This window comes from Lithobates pipiens, unplaced genomic scaffold (assembly GCF_037356315.1).
Source record: "Lithobates pipiens isolate NorthernLeopardFrog02 unplaced genomic scaffold, aLitPip1_a1.2 Scaffold_30, whole genome shotgun sequence".
In the NCBI taxonomy this organism is placed as follows: Eukaryota; Metazoa; Chordata; class Amphibia; order Anura; family Ranidae; genus Lithobates; species Lithobates pipiens.
The window spans coordinates 201311-223261 of NW_027507791.1; the positions used below are offsets into that span (position 1 = coordinate 201311).

Sequence of the window (21951 nt, forward strand, 5' to 3'; positions counted from 1 at the left end):
GTTTTGGTCCCATCACTCCAAATGACTTTGTGCCAGAAGGTTTGAGGCTTGTGTCTCTGCTGTTTGGCATATTGTAAGTGGGATACTTTGTGGCATTTGCATAGTAATGGCTTTCTGCTGGTGACTCACCATGCAGCCCATCTTTATTCAAGTGCCTCCCTATTGTGCATCTTGGACCAGCCACACCACATGTTTTCAGAGAGTCCTGTATTTCACCTGAAATTATTTTTGGGTTTTTCTTTACCAATTTTCCTGCTAGTTGTGGCTGAAATTTTAGTTGGTCTACCTAACCGTGGTTTGGTTTCTACAGAACCCCTAATTTTCTACTTCTTGATTAGAGTTTGAACGCTGCTGATTGGCATTCTCAATTCCTTAGCTATCTTTTTATATCCCTTTCCTGTTTTATACAGTTCAACTACCTTTTCCCACAGATCCTTTGACAATTCTTTTGCTTTCCCCATGACTCAGAATCCAGAAACATCAGTGCAGCACTGGTTGAAAGTAGAAAGGGAATGTTCGGAGTCCAGAAACACAATGACCTTTTATGCACACACACTAATTACAAGCAAACAGATCACAGGTGAGGATGGTTACCTTTAATAGCTATTCAAACCCCTTTGTGTCAAATTGTGTGCATGTTATCAGGCCAAAATCACCAGGGTATGTAAACTTTTGATCAGGGTCATTTGGGTAGTTTCTGTTGTCATTATGATATAAAAAGAGTAAACACAGTTGATTGATAATAAATGGCTTCAGCCAAACACTAACCATGAGTGAAAGGAAAGGTTTTGTGTTATCATTCATATTCTCTGACAAATGGCCAAGAAATCATAAATTCTGCCAGGGTATGTAAACTTATGAGCACAACTGTATATATACAAATATATACAGTATACAACCCCAATTCCAAAAAAGTTGGGACACTTTGTAAAATCTACATATAAACAGAATGCAATGATTTGCAGATCTCTCTTTTTTTTATTCAAAATAGAAAACACATCAAATGTTTAACATGAGAAAATGTATCACTGTATGACAAAAAAAAAAATCAGGTCATTTTGAAATTGATGGCAACAACACGTCTCAAAAAAGTTGGGACAGGGCAACAAAGGGTCGGCAAAGTAAGTGGTACTAACCAGGAAGATCTGGAAGAACATTTTGCAACTAATTAGGTTAATTGGCAACAGATCAGTAACATAATTGGGTATAAAAAGAGCATCTTAAGCCCCATACACACGGTCGGACTTGTACAAACTTTTCCGTGGACTTTTGTACAAAGTGTGTTGTCCACAAGTTTGTATTGCATACACACGGTCGGACTTTTTGACAACAAACACGAACGTGGTGACGTCACAACGTACGGACGCCACTTCAAAAGAGGACGTTCAATGACTCCAGCGCCACCTTTGGTCAACTTCTGTATTGTAGTCTGATCGTTTGCAATGGTTCTGAGCATGCGTGTTTGTACCTTGTACAAAAGTCCGATGCTTTTGCATACACACGGTCGGACTTTGCTCCATCGGACTTCTGTTGTCAAAAAGTTTGTCCGTTCGCAGAGCCAACAAAAGTCCGATGAAAACAGAAAAAGTTTGTCCGATGGAGCGTACACACAGACGGATGTTGCTCCAAAACAGCTAATTTGCATGTTTGTTGTCAAAAAGTCCGACCGTGTGTACGGGCCTTTAGAGAGTCAGAGTGTCTCAGAAGTGAAAGATGGACAGAGGTTCACCAATCTGTGAAAAGCTGCCTCTAAAAATGTAATTTCAAAATAATGTTCCTCAATGTGAAATCGCAAAGTCTTTAAATATATCATCACCTATAGTACCTACTATCATCAAAAACACAATATCGGATGGTGGTGATAGGCCTTGCATATTTCAACAGGACAATTCTAAACCACCTATTGCATCTATGACAACAGCATGGCTTCATAGTAGAAGAGTCCGGGTGCTTAACTGGCCTGCCTGCAGTCCAGACCTTTCACCAATTGAAAATATTTGGCACATCTAGAAACAAAGAATATGACAAAGAAGACACAGGACAGTTGTGCAGTTAGAATCCTATATAAACGGCAGAATGAGACAGCATTCCTCACTAAAAATACTCCAATAACTGGTGTCCTCAATTCCCAGAGATTTACCTCAGTTCTCAGAGTGTTGTTGAAAGAAGAGGTGATGTTACACTGTGCTAAACATGGCCTTGTCCCAACTTGTTGGAGGCGTGTCACTGCCGTCAATTTCAAAACCACTTCAATACCGACCACTTTCACCCCCTTCCTGCCCACACCAATTTTCAGCTTTTAGCACTGTCACACTTTGCATGACAAGTGCATAGTCATGCAGTGCTGTATCCATATGAATTTTTTATCATTTTTGGGACACAGAAAGCATTCTTCTGGTGGAATTTAATCACCACTGGGTTTTGCACTGATGAGTACTGATAGGCAGCACTGATGAGGCTGCACTGATAATCAGGACACGGATTATCTGTGTAAATGTCCCGTCACACTGGCTCGTTACCGCCTCTTCTCTCTTCATGCTGTGACAGCACATGAGGAAAGGAATGCTGATAACTGGCAAGTGTTTTACAAGCAATCAGCTGTGATTGGACACAGCTGATCACATGGTAAAGGGCAGCTGTGGTTGGCCTTTTGTTAGGGCTGGGATCAGCCCTTCCTTCTCTGAGCTGGCCACTCAGCTGTTGGATAAAAGGCAGCTCCTATCTCTCCACAATTACTCAGCTGTTGATGATATCCTGCTCGTCAGTCGTGCTTAAGCCGTCCAGTCCAGAGGATCTCTGCCTTCACCTTGGTTCTTGATCTTCTGCCTTCACAGAAACTATCTCCTGCTTTCCTGTTCAAGACTTGCTTTGCTGACATCCCTTCTGGCTCCAAATCCTGCTTGCTGTTCCACTACATTGATCTCTGACTTCTGGCTTGGCTGACTATCTGTTCCGGTTTACTGAACTCTGTCTATGTTTTGACTATGTTTGTTCTTTTTACTTTTATTATTAAACAAGTGTGATTTATCTGTACTACTGTCTCAGCCTGATTTCATGGTTTCTGACATCCTTTACCTCGATCTGTGATCAGTTGTGTCTTAAGAACACAGCTATCACAGAGCGTGCCACATGCATGCCCTCCCAGAACTGGGCGATAGCGCTGTAGCCATCTTTTGGCTATAGTGTGATCAGGAAGTGGTTAAACATGTTATAGGTTTTCTATTGTGAACAAAATATGGGTTTATGAGATTTACAAATCATTCCTTTCTGTCTTTATGAAGACTTTACACAGCGCGCCAACTGGCCTGGTCTAATGAATTTACATTTTCTTTCATAATGTGGATGGTCGGGTGTGTGTGTGTCACTTACCAGGGGAAGAGATGGCAGTATGGGAAGAAGAGAAGCCGGTGGAGGCGGTGTGATACTTTGGGAATGTTCTGCTGGGAAAACCTTGTGTCCTGCCATTTATGTGGATGTTACTTAACATGTACCACTTACGTAAATATTGTTGGTGACCACATCATAGAAATGGTATTCCCTGATGGCAGTGGCCTCTTTGAGCAGGATAATGCCCCCTGCCACACTGAAAAATGGTTCAAGATTGGTTTGAGGACTTCAACGCGTTTGAGGTGTTGAATTGGACTCCTAATTCTCCAGATTTCAGTCCAATCCAGCATCGGTGTGATATGCTGGAAAAGCAAGTCAGATCTATGGAGGCTCCACCTCACAACTTACAGGACTTAAAGCATCTACTACTGACAGCTTGGTGCCAGACAGGGGTGGACTGACAACTCATGGGGCCCCCGGGCAATAGGAGATTATGGGGCCACACAGTATACAATCACACAGTGTACACAGACATGTTTCTATTGGCTGAGAAGTTACTGGAGAGGTGGGGCAGCTATAATTTCGGGATTTTTAGACCAAAAGGATGTCGGTAAGGGACATTTCAGAGACAGATGTAAAAAAAAAAAACACAAATTTTTACATACTGTCCCTGGTTTTACTGAGGCTGGCAACCCTGATGGGGCCCCCTAGTGGCATGGGGCCCTCGGGCAGTGCCCGAGTGGCCCAATGATCAGTCCGCCCCTGGTGCCAGATACCACAGCATACTGTCAGAAGTCTAGTGGTGTCCATGCCTTGAGGGATCAGGGCTATTTTTGCTGAAAAACGGGAACCTACTCAACATTAGGAAGGTGGTCAAATGTTATGGCTGATCGGTGTTTAGTACCAGCCCTTGTGGTGTTTTTGTAGCATCAGCTGCACTATGAAGATTCCCCCCGCTCGCAGCTCACCAGAACAAGAATGAGCTGGCTTCTGGGTTTAAACCCAAGTCCTGGGTCCAAAGAAGCACAGGTTCATCCCCATTTTTTTTTCAGGCTTTTTAAACTCCTTCCTGCTCAGCCCCAGGGTCTTTACACACAGTAAACACATTCTCAGCATAGAAACCTCATCAGCATATGGACGTTACTACCTATACTTTTTTTCACAACATATATGTGCTACGTTTGTGGTAAAAGGCCAACTTTGTTTTTTACTTGGTGATTCTGCCAGTGACATACTTCCTTCCTATTGTAAGGTGACAACACGCAATGTACTCTATTGAGATGCAGTATTGTCACCCCAGGATGAGGTTAAGGACTACAAAATACTACTACAATACTACAATATACCTCCCCTCATGTTAAGGAGTTGAGGAGAGGTGAAGGTGTTCTGTAGTCCTAAACATTTTACTGTCCTAGGGTGACAACACTGCTTCTTCATAGATATAGTACAGTGAGTGTTGTCACTTACAATAGGAAGAAGTACTGTATTTATCAGCGTATAACACCCCAATTTAAGAGGGAAGTTTCAGGTAAAAAAATTTTTTTTTTAACATAAACCACTCTGAAGCAAAATAATGGTCAGTGAGCATCAATGCAGCTGGATTAGTGCCCATCTGCAGCTTCAGTGCAGCCTAATCAGTGCCCAACTGCACTCTTGCTCAGTGTCCATCTGCTGCCATCATTATATACGCTGCCATCATTAAATATGCTGTGGGGATGAGCGCTGCCGAAATAGAGCTGGATCCCCCATGTACTCGGCTCGGCGTCACACCCAATCCGCCCCTTGGCCTGGATCCCATGATGGACATAACGCCGGTCCAATGCCGGGACGTCCATGCTAGGAGCCATCCAAGGGGCAGGACTGAGCGTGACTGTGGGCCGAGTATACACGAGATCCGGCTGTATTTCGGCGGAGCTCGTCCCCTCTTTCCCCTCGGTGGCAGCATATATCGGCATATAACACGCACACATGTTTTTCCCCCTATTTTAAGGGGGGAAAAGTGTGTGTTATGCGCCGATAAATACAGTATGTCATTGGCAAAATCACTGGGTAAAAAAAAGTTAAAGGTGCCTGAAAAAAGAAAAGTAATGCAGAGGGCCGTGCTCTGCATTCATGGAATATGTCATATGTGCATGCACGTGTAAACACTGACAATGTACAAAAGCTCTGGCATACAGTGGCTTGAAAAAGTATTCATACCCCTTGATAATTTGCACATTTAGTCATGTTACAACCAAAAACCTAAATGTATTTTATTGGGATTTTATGTGATAGACCAACACAAAGTGGCACATAATTGTGAAGTGGAAGGAAAATAATATTTTTACAAAAAGAAATGTGAAAAGTGTGCTGTACATTTGTATGGCGCTCCCCTGAGTCAATACTTTGCAGAACCTCCTTTCGCTGCAATTACAGCTGCAAGTCTTTTTGGGGGTGTCTCTACCAGCTTTGCACATCTAGAGAGGGACATTTTTGCCCATTCTGCTTTGCAAAATATCTCAAGCTCTGTCAGATTGGATGGAGAACGTCTGTGAACGGCAATTTTCAAGTCTTGCCAGAGATTGTCCGTGATACTTTTTTAATTTGCACTAACATGCATTTTTTTTAGAACAACCTTTCGGGTTATAGGTCCCCTTCTTCAAGGTCTCAGCAGTAATGATTCACAAAAGTTTTGTTTGCTTTAAACTTCTCCACAACTTTATCCCTGACCTGTCTGGCTTTCATGATGCTGTTTGTTCACTAAGGTTCTCTAACAAACCTCTGTGCTTCACAGAACAGCTGTACTTATACGGAAATTAAATTACACACAGGTGGACTCTATTTACTAATTAGGTGACTTCAGAAAGCAATTGATTCCACTAGATCAGGGGTCCTCAAACTATGGCTTGCTGGCTGGATGTGGCCCGCCAGTGTGATTTACCCAGCCCGCAGACTGGACAATTTAACATTGCCCTCGCCTCTGCTACCTTAATCACACAAGACGAGAAACATGACAGGTCCGGACAAAGGGCGGGACCTTTTGAGTTAAGAAGGCGGGTTATTGGTTACTAGGCATTGGGGTGGTCCCAGTCATCATTTACCCGCCTTTCACTTGCAAAGTCCCACCCTTTGTCCGGATCTGCCATGCTTCGCGTCTTGTGGATTAAGGTAGCAGAGGGAAGGGGGGGAGTGCTGTGATATTATAGAAGGGGCGGGAGTGTAATATCGATGGGGGGATCCCGTTATGGGTGGAGTCTGTTATGGGGGGCTTTGCAGCTGGGAGGAGTTTGTTAGGGGGGCTTTGTGATGTGGTGGGGGACCTTATAGGGTTTTTTTTTGATGGGGGGGGTCTGTGATGGAGGGAGGGGCTTCTGTGATGAGGTGGGTCTGTGATGGTGGGACCTGATATTGGGGCTTTTTGATGGGGGGGGGTCTGTGATGGAGGGATTGGGTTCTGTGATGAGTCTGTTATGGGGGGCTTTGCAACTGGGAGGAGTTTGTGTTAGGGGGGCTTTGTGATGTGCGGGTGACCTAATATGGTTTTTTTTTGATGGGGGGTTCTGTGATGAGGTGGGCCTGTGTTGGGGGCTTTTTGATGAGGGGGATTTGTGATGAGGGGAGTCTGTGAAATACTAATAAGTTTATGTTGATTAAAATTGTTCTTTATTTTAATAAATAAAAAAAATTCATGTTTTTTTTTTTGCACTACAAATAAGATGTGTGCATAGAAATTTGTTCATATATTTTTAAACGATAGTGCGGCCCTCCAGCAGTCTGACGGACCATAAACTGGCCCCTGTTTAAAAAGTTTGAGGACCCCTGCACTGTTAAGGGTATCAGAGTAAAGGGGGCTGAATACAAATGCACGCCACACTTTTCACATATTTATTTGTAAAGAATTTGGAAAACCATTTATCATTTTCCTTCCACTTCACAATTATGTGCCACTTTGTGTTGGTCTATCACATAAAACACATTTGTGGAAAATTTCAAGGGGTTTGAATACTTTTTCAAGGCGCTGTATATACCCTCCGGCCACTTTATTAGGTACACCTTGCTAGTAGCGGGTTGGACCCCCTTTTGCCTTCATTCTTTATGGCATATATTCAGCAAGGTGTTGGAAACATTCCTCAGAGATTTTGGTCCATAGAGACATGATAGGATAGGATCATGCAGTTGTTTCAGATGTGTAATATTTAGAACATGTTCTATTTCTAGGTTAGTCAGAATTTTCGAAAAAAAAAAAAAAAGTCAGATGAGGCGTAAACACGATCAAAATATCCGATGAAAAGATTCCGTCTGACTTTTTCTGTCGGACATTCCGCTCGTGTGTACGTGCCATTAGTGACACTTTTGACACTTTGTGATACTAATACAGTGATCAGTGCTAGAAATATGTACTGTCACTGTACTAATGACACTGGCTGGGAAGGGGATAACATCTAGGGCAATCAATTGGTTAAATGTGTTTTCTCACTGTGGGGAGGTGCTTTTGCTAAGGGAAGACATAGATCCCTGTACCCACTTTGCAGGAACACAGGAGCAATGTCTTCCATACTGACAGAATGGCGAACTGCCTTGTTTACATAGGCAGACCACTAGGCGAGTCCGCCGGATCCGCTGATTGGCTCCGATACCCAGAAATGCAGGATCACGTATATAAGTGATCTTGTGCAGCGTGACCGCCCTGTAGCAGTAAATCTGCTATCAGGCAATCAGCAAATGGTTAAGATCATCATCATTATGATAACTCACAGGCAGGGGGCGCTCTTTCATGGCTCTGGCTGGCTCTGTCACAGTGTGTCACATAACATGGCTGCTGGGTGCTGATTTTGTTAACTTCTGACCAATAAGTGCTGCTGCCTGTGAGTTCTGATACCATCCATTATGCCAGAGAGACAGATACAGTGCAATGTAGTCTATTCACAGACACCCCCAAAGCACACCTGTGTTGGAGCCTTGAAGGCACTGGCAGCCCCACAATTGGATCCCCTCCCCCTCTATTCCTGCTGCTGGACATCATCAGCTGAGCTCAGCTGCCTCTCTCCGCCGGCCTCTCAGCCTCTCAGGTCTCACTCTCCGGGCCCGGCTACTACTGGGTGGGGAGTGGAGGAAAATGACTCTGCCGGGGCAGGCAAGGAGATAATCAGGCAGGCGGCTGGCCTGGGATTTGAGCCAAGGCAGAAGAACATGTGAGCTGAATGGCCATGTGCCGGAAACTGAAGAAATAGTCTATCTGCTCCGACCAACACATCATCATCAGAAAGGGACACAGATAATGGAGAAATACACCCGCCTAAGCTAGTAGGAGCGGGGGTGTGTAATTCAGAATTCGTTTTTTTTTTATTCTGCACTGTCTTTGAAAATTGCCCCAGCTCCTGTTGAAGTCAAATCCGGGGGCAGACTTGGTCTGGGGACCGTATCCTCAATCCGGGGACTGTACCCTGAAACCGGGGACATCTTGTCACCCTAGCCTAAAGTGTAACAAAAATATTTTCCCCTCACCATTACACCACCACCAGCCTGAACCGGTGATACAAGGCAGGATGGATCCATGCTTTCATGTTGTGTACGCCAAATTCTGATGCCACCATTTGAATGTCGCAGCTGAAATTGAGACTCATCAGACCAGGCAACATTTTTCCAATCTTCTATTGTCCAATTTTGGTGATCCTGTGCGAATTTTAGCCTCAGTTTCCTATTCTCAGCTGACAGGAGTGGCACAAGGAGTGGTCTTATGCTGCTGTAGCCCATCTGCATCAAGCTTCAATGTTTTATGCATTTAGAAATGGTATTCTGCATACCTTGGTTGTAACGAGTGGTTATTTGAGTTACTGTTTGTTGTCTATCATCCCGAACCAGTCTGCCCATTCTCCTCTGACCTCTGATATCAACAAGGCATTTTCATCCACAAAACTCCCGCTCACTGGATATTTTCTCTTTATCAGACCATTCTCTGTAAACCAGAGAGACGGTTGTGTGTGAAAATCCCAGTAGATCAGCAGTTTTCTAAATACCCAGACCAGCCCGTTGGGCACTAACAACATTCAAAGTCACTTCAATCCCCTTTCTTCTCCATTCTGATGCTCGGTTTGAACTTCAGCAAGTCATCTTGACCACGTCTAGATGCCTAAATGCATTGAGTTGATGTGATTGGCTGATTAGCAATTTGTGTTACCAAGCAATTGAAAAGGTGTACCTAATAAAGAGGCCAGTGAGTGTATCTGAGTACAAGCATGTACATCCATTCACTTTTAGATCCCTTTCACACTTTTGCGTTGCTTTTCAGGCCGCTAGCGGAAGCGCTGTAATTCACTGCAATGGGCAGGGGCAATTTGGCAGTGCTGTATACAGCACTCCCAACCCATCCCAAACATGCTGCTTGCAGGACTTTTTCCACCACCCGGGTGTGAAAGCAGCCATTGCAGAGAATGAGAGGCAGTATTTCAGGCGCTTTACATGCATTATTTCTAGCGCTAAAACGCCTGAAAACTGCCTCAGTGTGAAAAGGGTCAAATGGTTGTACCTGCAGCACCCAAAAAAAAAACACTTGGATTCAACACTAGAAGGACCTTTATGCCTGAAACCCTCTATGTGCATGGATCCTTACTCAAAAAATAAAACATCTTTAACCACTTGCCGACCAACCACCACAGTTTTACTGCGGCAGAATGGCTGTTATGTTACGTCGCTTCGCCCTGTGGCCCCTTGATCGCCCCCTAGTGTTAACCCCTTCCCTGCAAGTGACATTTTTACAATAATCAGTGCATTCTTATAGCATTGATCGCTGTATGTGGTCCCAAAAATGTGTCAAAAGTGTCCGCCGTAATGTCGCAGTCCAGCTAAAAATCGCAGATCATCACCATTACTAGTAAAAATAATAATAATAAAAATGCTATAAATCTATCCCCTATTTTGTAGACGCTATAACTTTTGCGTAAACCAATCAATATACGCTTATTGCCATTTTTATTATCAAAAATATGTAGAAAAATACATATCGGCCTAAACTGAGAAAATAATTGCTTTAGAAAAAAAAAAAAGAAGAGGGGATATTTATTTATTTAATTATAGCAAAAAAGTACAAAATATAGGAGGTTATTTATGAAAGGCCAATCCACTTTGCACTGGAAGTGCAGCAATCTAAGGGGTAGATCTGAAATGAGGGGAAGCTCTGCAGATTTTTATCATCCAATCATGTGCAAGCTAAAATGTTGTTTTTTATTTTCCTTGCATGTCCCCCTTTGGATCTACAGCGACTTTACTTCCAAGTGCACTTGCAGTGCAAAGTGGATTTTCCTTTAGTAAATAAACCCCCCATTGTGTTTTTTTCAAAATTGTCACTTTTTTTGTTTTGTTTTTTTTAGAGTAAAAAATAAAAACCGCAGAGATGATCAAATACCACCAAAAGAAATCTCTAGTTGTGGGGGAAAAAAGTATGGGTGCAGAGCCGCACGACCACACAATTGTAATTTAAAGCGACGCAGTGCCGAATCGCAAAAAATGGCCTGGTCACTCAGCAGCCAAATCTTCCGGGGCTGAAGCGGTTCATTTTTTACTGAAGACAATAAAAGAAAATATATTTATACGTTAAAGTTTCCCTTTATTTATATTCTTAATAGTCTACATATTATTTTTACAAGTAAGGATGAGATTTCCCATAACTACAAAATGCAGAAAAAATATATATGATTTTCATAGGAGTCTGCTTATTAAATATTTGTTGGGGTGAATTGTGGGCAGAATTTTTGTAACAAATGAATTCCTATGATTGGCAGCCCCCTCTAGTGGCCAAAATACAGTATTCTGAAATACTTCAATGTGAAAATCTATTGCTTTTTTGGCCACTACATGGAAATGATAATCATAGGAATTAATACATTAATCAATACATTAAATACAAATGAATACAATCAATACATTAATACATAACAGACAATACGGCCACAATTCATGCAGCCGGCACAAATGTGTGCCCTATTCATCCATCAAATGTTTTCTCAATAGGCCCCTGTGTGTTTTTTATTCTGAGCAAACGTCAACACTGGCTAAACTGAAGTCATAAACTTTATAAAACTCTCCTAAATTACAAAATATATATTTTTCTGTATAACAAATAAAAAAAAATACACTTGAAAATTGAACAACGGGAAATCGTTTTCTTAATGGAGATGCACCAAGAAAGGAAAACTGAACAGGAATTATTCTTACAGCTGAAGCCAAAGGCTCATTTACAATTCCAGCGATCAAAACAGGCTGAACACGATGACGCATAGAAAGCGATTGTTACTTATCTGTCCTGTTTACACCATAGAGGTTGATTGCGAAAAAATGCAGCAAGTATGTATTTTTACGAAACACACCAAAAATGTGTGTCAACACGTGCCAATGTAACACGCCAATCATAATAATAACAAAAAGAGCTTAGAATTTCAAGCCTTGATGTAATCTTTACAGAAATTAAGTTTAACATGAAATGTGTTAAAAAATGCATGTCATTGGTCATCAATATAAATGCATTTTCTTTGCATTTTTATGCGCTTTGTAGTGTGAAGTATTGTTACTTTGATGTAAAAAAAAATAAAAAAAATAAAGTATATAGATACGGATAGTATTTGCAGTATGCCTTAAGTCTTATACACACGATGGGACTTTGTACAAAAATCCACAGGAAAGTTTGTACAAAGGGCGTTGGCCGTGAACTTGTATTGCATACACACGGCAGGACTTTTTCAGCCAACTTTTGCCAAATCACGTGGTTTTTCTGCTCTTTACCGCCACCTTTGGTCAACTTCTGTATTGTTGTCTGATCTTTTGCATTGGTTCTGAGCATGTGTGTTTGTACTTTGTACAAAAGTCCTATGGTTTTCTGTACACACGATCAGACTTTTGTTGCCGGAAAGTTTGTCCGTTCGCACAGCCAACAGAAGTCCGATGAAAACAAAAAAAGTTTGTCTGATGGAGCGTACACACTGTCGGATGTTGCCTTAAAACAGCTAATTTGCATGTTTGTTGTCAAAAAGTACAATCGTGTGTATGGGCCTTTATGTTGAAAAAAATCTGTGGCTGAGAATAGTAGAAAATACAATTTTACCAAAAATATTGGGACGCCTGACTTTACACACACATGAACTTTAATGGAATCCCAGTCTTAGTCCGTAGGGTTCAATGTTGAGTTGGCCCACCCTTTGCAGCTATAATAGCTTCAACTCTTCTGGGAAGGATGTCCACAAGGTTTAGGAGTGTGTCTATGGAAATGTTTGACCATTCTTCCAGAAGTGCATTTGTGAGGTCAGGCAATGATGTTGGATAAGAAGGCCTGGCTCGCAGTCTCCTGTCTAATTCATCCCAAAGGTGTTCTATCGGGTTGAGGTCAGGTCTTTGTGCAGGCCAGTCAAGTTCCTCCACCCCAAACTGGGGCCAGTCACTTCACTGGGTACATATAACGGTTTACAAGCACTTTAAGATCCCTTAAAGTGGAGTTCTGCTTAGCCACTGGTGGACCAGCCACCGCAGTTACACTGTGGCAGGTTGGCTCCGCTGTGCGAAATCCCAAAATCTCGAGGGCGAGAGTCCGACCGCGGGTTCCGCGGACTCGATGTCCACGGGGATACCCACGATCGTCTCACGGAGAGGAAGAATGGGGAAATGCTGATGTAAACAAGCATTTCCCCATTCTACCTAATGACACTGACACTGATCCCAGCTCCCTGTAATCAGGAGTGGTGATCAGTGTGGTGTCACCCATAGCCCATCCCCCCACAGTTAGAATCACTCCCTATGACACACCCTACAGTGCCACCTAGTGTTAACCCCTTCGCTGCCAGTCACATTTACACAGTAATCAGCACATTGATCACTGTATAAATGTGAATTGTCCCAAAATAACGCCAAAAGTGTCCGATCTGTCCGCCATAATGTTGCAGTCACGATAAAAATCGCTGATCGCCGCCATTACTAGTAGAAAAAAAATAAATGAATAAAAATGGCATAAAACTATCTCCTAGTTTGTAGACGCTATAACTTTTGTGCAAATCAATCAGTAAACGCTTATTGCGATTTTTTTTTACCAAAAATGTGTATAAGAATACATATCGGCCTAAACTGAGGAAAACATTTTTTTTTTTATATATTTTTTGGGGGATATTAAGTATAGCAAAAAGTAAAAAATATTGCTTTTTTTTTCAAAATTGTCGCTATTTTTTGTTTATAGCACAAAAAATAAAAACCGCAGGGGTGATCAAATACCACCAAAAGAAAGCTCTATTTGTAGGGAAAAATGGACGTAAATTTTGTTTGGGAGCCACGTCGCACGACCGCGCAATTGTCAGTTAAAGCGACGCAGTGCCGAATTGAAAAAAGTTCTCTGGTCAGGAAGGGGGCAAATCCTTCTGGGGCTGAAGTGGTTAAAAAAAAAAAAAAATTTAAAGTCAGCAGCTACAAATACTGCAGCTGCTGACTTTAATCAGACACTTACCTGTCCCATGGTCCAGCGATGCAGGGGAACGAAGCCCCGCACGTCTCCCCCTCCTCTCTGCGGCACCGTCATTGTAACTGTGGGCACCCGGCTGTGGCTTCCTTCACAGCCGGGCACCCACTGCGCATGTGCAAGCCGGGTGGCGCGCCATGACTGGCCGGACAATCATTTGAGGCCTGTGACATGTCCCAGATGATTGTCGAGAGGGAGGGGGGGAGAGGTGATCTCCCTTCCAGCACTGTGGGTGCTAAAAAGAGGGTATATGCTCCACCCCCCAAAAAAATTACATGTCAAATGTGGCATGTCAGGGGGTCACCTTCCCTTAAAGCGGAAGTCCAATTTTTGGGTGGAACTCCACGGGACTACCCTTGGATAGACCTGGAAACTCACCAGAGGTCGACCATAGTACCCTGAATATATTGTATAGCTGGGAATTCAACTGTCAGCATCCACTCGAAATATCCGTTCTTGGTGCACTGTCCCTTTAAGCATAAAATAGTTGCATTTTTGTCAGTTTAAAACATAATCTAATTGTTAAAGTAAACCGATTACACATCTGAGTAATTCAAACCGAGTATATGATAGAAAAAAGCATAATCTGAGAATACCTTCAGTGTGTTGACTACGTTCGACTATGTTTAAATGATCATCATATCCAGAAAAAAAAGGCAACTAACCAAGCTCGATTTAATCCCACCCCTCTCGCCTCTCAATCCTTCCTATTGGTTACTGAGCTCTCCCATCACTAAATCGGCCAGTAGAGAGGTTTTGAGTGGCAGTATGGGACCACCAAGCTAGACCCTTACAGGAAAAATCTATATTTACGTATGACTTGACTCACCCAATCCTGTCCCCAAAACTTCTGTATTGGCCACTCTAGCAAAAAATGTAGTGCTAAAATAATAAATGCATAGGTAGTGAAATCAATAAACAAAAAGAATAAATGTTCAAAATCCAACATGGTGAAACGAATGGCTATATGAAGAGAAAAAAAATGTTATACGAGTCCCATAACTTAAATCCAATCAAAAAATAAAAATTTATATAAGTCCGCAACAATGAAGTGATGATCTTCCAACATGTGAGGTATAATGTGAAAGCATCAAAAATGGTGAATCCTAAAAAGTGAATACGATTGGACACTCTTACCGGAACGGATGGCCCCGGATGTCAACGACACCGAATCATGTAAGCCTGGATATCCAAATCAGTGGCTCTCCCGGATGGATGCGGGGACCCAGGATCTCCGATGGTATCTTCAAAATGACCTCGTAGGTATCGACCAAACTGGAAGGACAACAATCCAACAGGAACACTGTGACAGCTCTCATCCAAACACAGTATGTATGAAAAAAAGAGAAGGGGGGCTCCGTGCAGGTCAGAAAAGTAGGTTTATTAAAACCATCATACATGGAATAAAAGTGATCACAGGTAAATAAAAGCAATGTGGGGAGTGATGAACCTTAACCGTCGTGTTTTGTCGTAATGCCCCTGCAGATGTCTCATTATGACGTAAACGCATCGGGCGAGGTCGATCACTTTTATTCCATGTATGGTGGTTTTAATATACCTACTTTTTTGACCTGCACTATTAAAATCACCATACATGGAATAAAAGTGATCACAGGTGAATAAAAGCAATGTAGGGAGCAATGTGGGGAGCAATGAACCTTTCCCGACGTGTTTCGTCCTAATGGGACATCTACAGGGGCATTACGATGAACCGCGGCGGTTGAGGTTCATCGCTCCCCACATTGCTTTTATTCACCTGTGATCACTTTTATTCCATGTATGATGGTTTTAATAAACCTACTTTTTTGACCTGCACTATCGGAGCCCCCTTTCTCTTTTTTCATACATACAGTGTTTGAATGAGAACTGTCGCGGTATTCCTGTTGGATAGTCAACCTTCCAGTTTGGTCGGTACCTACGAGGTAGTTTGAAGATACCATCGGAGATCCTGGGTCCCCGCATCCATCCAGGAGAGCCACTGATTTGGATATCCAGGCTTACATGATTCGGTGTCGCTGACATCCGGGTCCATCCGTTCCTGGTAAGAGTGTCCTAAATGGTGAATCACCTTTAGGATTCACAATTTTTGACGCTTTCCCATTATACCTCACACGTTGGAAGATCATCACTTTATTGTTGTTGACTTCTATTAATTATTTTTTTTTGATTGAATTAAAAGTGGTTGTAAACCCTTACAAACCACTTTGACCTACATGAAAGCCTAGATTAAGGCTTACCTGTAGGTCCAAGAAATATCTCCTAAACCTACACGGTTTAGGAGATATTTACAAAAAGACAGCCACCTCTGTATACGGTGCATGTGCCGTAGACAGCGGTGCACAGGCGCACTGGGCAGGCCGCAGATCGCGGCGATATGCCGCTCGTGTCGGCTCCCGTGCGCATGCACGGGAGTGACATAATCGCTGCTCCGGCGAATCACAGCGCCGGAGCAGCGAGACCCGGAAGTCACTCCGGGATCCATGGCAGCGGCGAAGAGGAAGACGGAGGACCGCTTCGGGGGCTTCATTCTCAGGTAAGTTATTCATAATGAGCTAGTATGCTATGCATACTAGCTCATTATGCCTTTGCCTTGCAGGTTCCTTTTTTTATTTTATTTTTCAACTGCCTTTACTTCCTCTTTAAGTTATGGAACTCGAATAACATTTTTTTTTCTCTTCCTATATCCATTCATTTCACCATGTTGGATTTTGAACATTTATTCTTTGTTTATTGATTTCACTACCTGTGCATTTATTATTTTAGCGCTACATTTTTTGCACCTTCTGTATTCGAATATTTGTCACATTCCTGTGTAGCTGCCGGTATATTTTAGCTTAATTTTCACTTGTTATATCTGAGCAGTATTATTTTATTTTCCACTCTAGTGATGGGTGGGCCTCATTAATCAAGTGTAGGTATGAAAATTGGGAGCAGCCAAGCTCAACCTATCCAGCCACCGATATGACTGGATCTTATAACCATTTTCACTGGAGGTGACCTCAGTTGTGCATTTATTCATCATATACTCAGTTTGAATTGCCCATCTTTGTGACAAGTTTACTTTAAAGACAGATTCTGTGTAATTCACATTTTGCCCCCCAAGCATAACATTAGTAAGTAGTGCAATCAGTGTGATTGTTCCCATCCCAAGTGATCAGGTCTCATTGTTGACTTTATACAAACGCTTCCTGCTGCTCTGTCTGAACGTGGCTGCTGCCCAGTAGGTGATCCTCTTCCTGGCCTGTTCTAGCAGCTTCATGGGCAGGCAGTACATCTGGTTTTCCAATATGGAGGCATTCTTCCCAATGGCATCCAGACACAAGCTTTACCAGAAAATAAAGAAACAGAGAACTTAACAGGGCTGAACACACTGAATTCACGCACCATACATGATGAATTTACCTTACAAGATAATTCTAACAAGAAAACGTCCTTCAGCACCCTTGGTGAAAAGGCCAAAATGCCTCCCATGCGCCCGTATATGAGCTTAAAACAACTTTAGGTTGCAGGTCCTGACATTTTTTCACCTCCTTTCTGCTAAAGTGCTCAAGACGACCACCTCTTCTCCCTACGTCCCGGCCAAGGCCTGAACACAACCAGAGGCAGACACAGACTGCAGGATTCCACTGTGCAGGAAATGGTTTGGCTTGCCCTTCTATGGATCAGGACAATGTGGCCCAGGCTTTTTGGTTCCAATATCTTGGCATATTGTAGGTTGGCATTAAACTATTTAGATTTTACTGGTCCTCAGATGTGCTGACTGCATTCATTTTCTTTTTTCAGACTTTTTCTCCTTTATTTGCACCTGTGATCCTGCTAGTAATACACGTCCTCCCTTAGACCCCTTTCACACCACACCACCCACAGCGTGGGCAGTAAAACGGCACTATTTTTAGCGGCATTTTAACCCCGGATTTGCGGCACATTTCGGGTGCTTTTAGCCTCCGCTAGCGGCCGAGAAAGGGTTAAAACCGCCGGCAATACGCCGCAATATAAGATGTTGTCAAGAACGCGGTGACGTACAACACGTACGACGAACCGAGAAAAAAGAAGTTCAATAGCCAGTGCGGCTCTTCTGCTCGATTCCGAGCATGTGTAGAATTTTGTGCATCGGAATTGTGTACACATGCTCGAAATTTCCAACAACGGATTTTGTGGTCGGAAAATTTGAGATCCAGATCTCAAATTTTGTTTGTTGGAAATTCCGACGGAAAACATCCGATGGGGCCTACACACCGTTGGAATTTCCGACAACAAGCTCCCATCGTGTGTACGGGGCATAACACTTTTTTGGACTTTATTATAGCTATTAGTCTGAATCAGCAAATATGTGAGACTTCTGCAGAGAGACCACTGCTAAAGCAATGGTCCCACACTGCAGCTGTCAGCAGGGGAAGGGCTTCTCCACGCTCTGTGGCTGCTTTCTAAAAGGAAATTAACTGTAGGGCTGGCCATAGATGAGTATTTTTTTTTATTTAACCAGTGGGTTGAACAAAAAAAAAATTGATTCCTCCATCCACACACTTGATGTGGATGGGGGAATGTTCCCTGCTGTGCCATTGTATTTTGATATTGGGGAGAATTTCCTGCCATCGGAATACACTGATTAGTGTTGCCGGCTTTAGTCGGCAGCATTGATCTAGCAGCAACCATTTGACAGGGGGGTTGTACAGAAATTGATTGGTAGGTCGACTTCCGTACCTTCCCAAAGGTGGGTTGAATTTTGTCTGTTCCCTGCTGAACCAGCCGAATCTTGATCCATGTATGGCCGGCTTAATGTGGTTGTAAAACTCAGAAGTGAAAGATGAACAAAGCAAATCCCTCTATTGTGTGTGCTTGTCTTATTAAGAGCACCAAGTGTAATTTCTGTCTGTTGCCTGGGTCCTCTGCTATCAGAATGAATCACTTCTGACAAGTTTCCCTGACACCATGGGTAAAAAGGTGACAGGGGATGGAGCTCCAGCACACAGCCTAATATTGGCAGCCTCAGTTGTGTTCCTGTGTGCTGTGTGTAAGGGGGGGGGGTGTCTCTCTTCCCTCCAATCAGCTCTCAGAGTTCTCCTCACTGAGCTCTGCAGAGTGTAACTTAAGCTCCCTGTCCTCTTATTTTTTTTTTTTTAACCCTCAGACAAGATTTATAAATTCTGGACTTTGAATGGATGTAGAGAAGAGAAGGCCGTTAATAAACAGGTTTAACCTATGTATGAGGATGCGTTTCATCTCTGTGTATCACCTGAGCCCAGTCACTTATTGATTTCTCCATTCACTCTAAATACTGCCATTTATAGGTACTGACATTTATAGGTAAAGTTGATCTGGGGAAAAGTTGATTGCCTCTTGGGGGGGGGGGGTCAGGAAGGAATTTTTTCCCCTGCTGTAGCAAATTGGATCATGCTTTGCTGGGTTTTTTCGCCTTCCTCAGGACCAACTGTGGGTATAGGATTGGGTATATGGGATTGTTTGATATTATTTTTTATTTATTTATTTTTATGGTTGAATTTGATGGACTTGTGTCTTTTTTCAACCTAACTACCGGTATGTAACTGTGTAGTACCAGCGGCTCCATGACTGCATCTGACTGCATCTGACTGGATGCAGTCAAGCTGACAACTGTTCACCTTGCTCCTTTAACAAAAGTCAACTGAGTAATGGACTTTTGTAAAGCTGGGTGGTGTGGACGGGGTGCTGACAGCTCGAACTTTGGCTGATGTACTAAAAATCAACCAAAATTTGAGCCATACATGGCAGGCATTCGTTTTCAGTTTTGTGCCAATGATGCAGCATTAAAAATGAGGTTTGCCATATTCTGGAAACACATATATTTGTCTGATATAACAGTCAATGTACATAGCAAAAATCTACAGAAGGGGGAACTTTTGCACCTGAGCAGAGAGTAGGGCTGGATTTGAAAGATGAGTAAATCATTACAATGACCCTGCAAGAAAAAAAAAATACAATATTCAGTTTTACAACCACAGTGCAAACACAATATACCAACAATCAATGCATAGCTCCCAACTGTCCCTGATTTGAAGCAATGTTCCTCATTTTGATCTGATCTATATAGTTGTATATAAAATGCAAATTTTCTCTATAAAAAAGTGTTTTCCAGCCCTAAACCTTTTATTTGATTTCTAAATTGCTGCATTTGTAAAATTGTATATCAGCAAAAGCTGATATAAAGGAATAGTAGTGGTTAAAAAAGCACTTGTGAGTTTAACCAATCTTGTGTGTTTTTTTTTTTTGTACAATTCTCCTTTAAGGGGGAGTGGCAAGGGGTGTGTCCTATGCCTGCATACTTTTGCTGATAGGTGTCCCTCATTCCCATCTCAAAAAGTTGTGAGGTTTGTGAATGTATAGTATTACCATTAAAGAGGAAGTAAACCCTGATGAGTTTACTTCCGCTTTCATTCCCTGCAAAGGCAAAGCATAATGGACTACTATGCATCGCATAGTAGTCCATTATGTGTCACTTACCTGACACAGGAGCCAGCGATGTCACCGCTGTCCCCTGTAGTCCGCCGCATCCATCTTGTTGGTGGGGTCTCGCAGCTCCGCCGCTGTCATTCGGCGAAGCCGCGATGACGTCACTCCCGCGCATGCGCACAGGAGCCGACATGCGCAGCAGCTCCGTCGCTGAGAATGCCGCGCTCAGTGTGCCTGCGCGCCGCTGTCTACGGCGCATGCGCCGTAGACAGTGGTGCCCGTTTTCGGGCAAATATCTCCTAAACCATATAGGTTTATGAGATATTTCTTGGACCTACAGGTAAGCCTTAATCTAGGCTTACCTGTAGGTCAAAGTGGTTTGTAAGGGTTTACAACCACTTTAAGGTCTCATGCACACAACGTTATAAAAAAAAAGCCAGTAGTGGTAGCTATAGGTGTAGAAAGATTTTTTCTGTGTTTTTGCAGTAGTGTTTTTCAGCGGTTTTTCAGTTGTAGCATTTTTTAGCTTTTTTTTTAAACAAAATTATACTTCCACAAAAGCTTATGGTTCAAAAGCGCTGATAAGTGCAGAATAGCCAAGTTTTTCAGCATTTTTAAGCTTTCAGTTAGAGCGTTATTACAGCTGAAAAACTCCTCTCAAACTCCACTAGTTCTGGGGGGGGGTTTCCAGACAGAAAACGCCCCTGCCAAAAACTGCTGTTAACAGCCTATGTGTGCATGGACACATAGGATAACATGCTGGGGAGTTTATTGGCTGCAGAAAAAAACATCTGTGCATGAGGCCCTAGGCTACTTTCACATTGGGGCCGCCCGAGCGTTAGCGCTAAAGCGTCGCTCGTTTTAGCGGCGCCTAAGCGCTGTTTAAGCAACAGAAGAAGGGGTTAAATGCACCCGTGTTGCGGCACTTCCGAAGCGCTTTTCAGGCGATTCAGAAGCGCAGCCAATTCATTTCAATAGGCAAGGCGTTACAGCGATCCAAAACCGCCCCAAAGATACTGCTTGCAGGACTTTTTCTATTGTCCCGTAAGCACAGCGTCCGCAGTGTAAAAGCACTCGGGCTTTCACATTCGGGCAGCATGGGATGACAGTTTTCAGGCGCTTTACAAACGCTATTTCTAGCTCTAAAACGCCTGAAAACTGCCTCAGTGTGAAAGGAGCCTTAGGCATACAAGTAAAAGATATCTAAATAATCTTATCAAAGTTAATGATTTAAAAACCTTGATTGTATGTATACAGGTCAGTCATATTTGTTTTTTTACTCCTGCTTAGCAGTGCTACACAATGGTTGTGCTTCACAGCTCCCTTTTTACCACTTAACGACCGCCCTATAGCAGATTTACAGCCCTTCTGCACAGGGTCATGTATATATACGTGATTCTGCACTACCGCCTAGGGGGCACGCACGCCCTGCTTCTGCTGTGATTAGATGGATGTTCGCCAGCACCCGCTGATCGTCAGGAATATACACAACCTGCACTGCTGATCATGCAAAAATTTTCCAACTGGATGGTTGAACAGACCTTAATTGGTAAATGATGAGAATCAACCTAAAGGATCCTTCACTGTTGCAGCCACAGCCCCCTTCCAGCGGGCAGGCGGATCAGTTAGCGGGCGAGCCGACGGAGCAGTTATCGGGCCGGCGGGTGGATCAGTTAGGGGGCCACGAGTAAGCTGGCATATCAGTTAGCGGGCCGGTGGGTGAGCTGGCG

At 43.0% G+C, this 21951-nt stretch overlaps 1 protein-coding gene across 2 annotated transcripts in view; it reads right to left on the reverse strand.

Moving 5' to 3' along the window:
• Positions 1-15936: 15936 nt before the first annotated feature.
• KLHDC1 (kelch domain containing 1) overlaps positions 15937-21951 on the reverse strand; it is a 60608-nt gene continuing 54593 nt past the window's right edge. For both annotated transcript variants that reach the window (XM_077463534.1, XM_077463535.1), the window contains 2 exons: positions 19678-19730; positions 15937-17118 (listed from right to left, as the gene is read on the reverse strand). In XM_077463534.1, the coding sequence (XP_077319660.1) occupies positions 16950-17118; positions 19678-19730 (222 nt within the window). In that variant the 3' untranslated portion in view covers positions 15937-16949. The remainder of the gene's footprint in view (positions 17119-19677; positions 19731-21951) is intronic.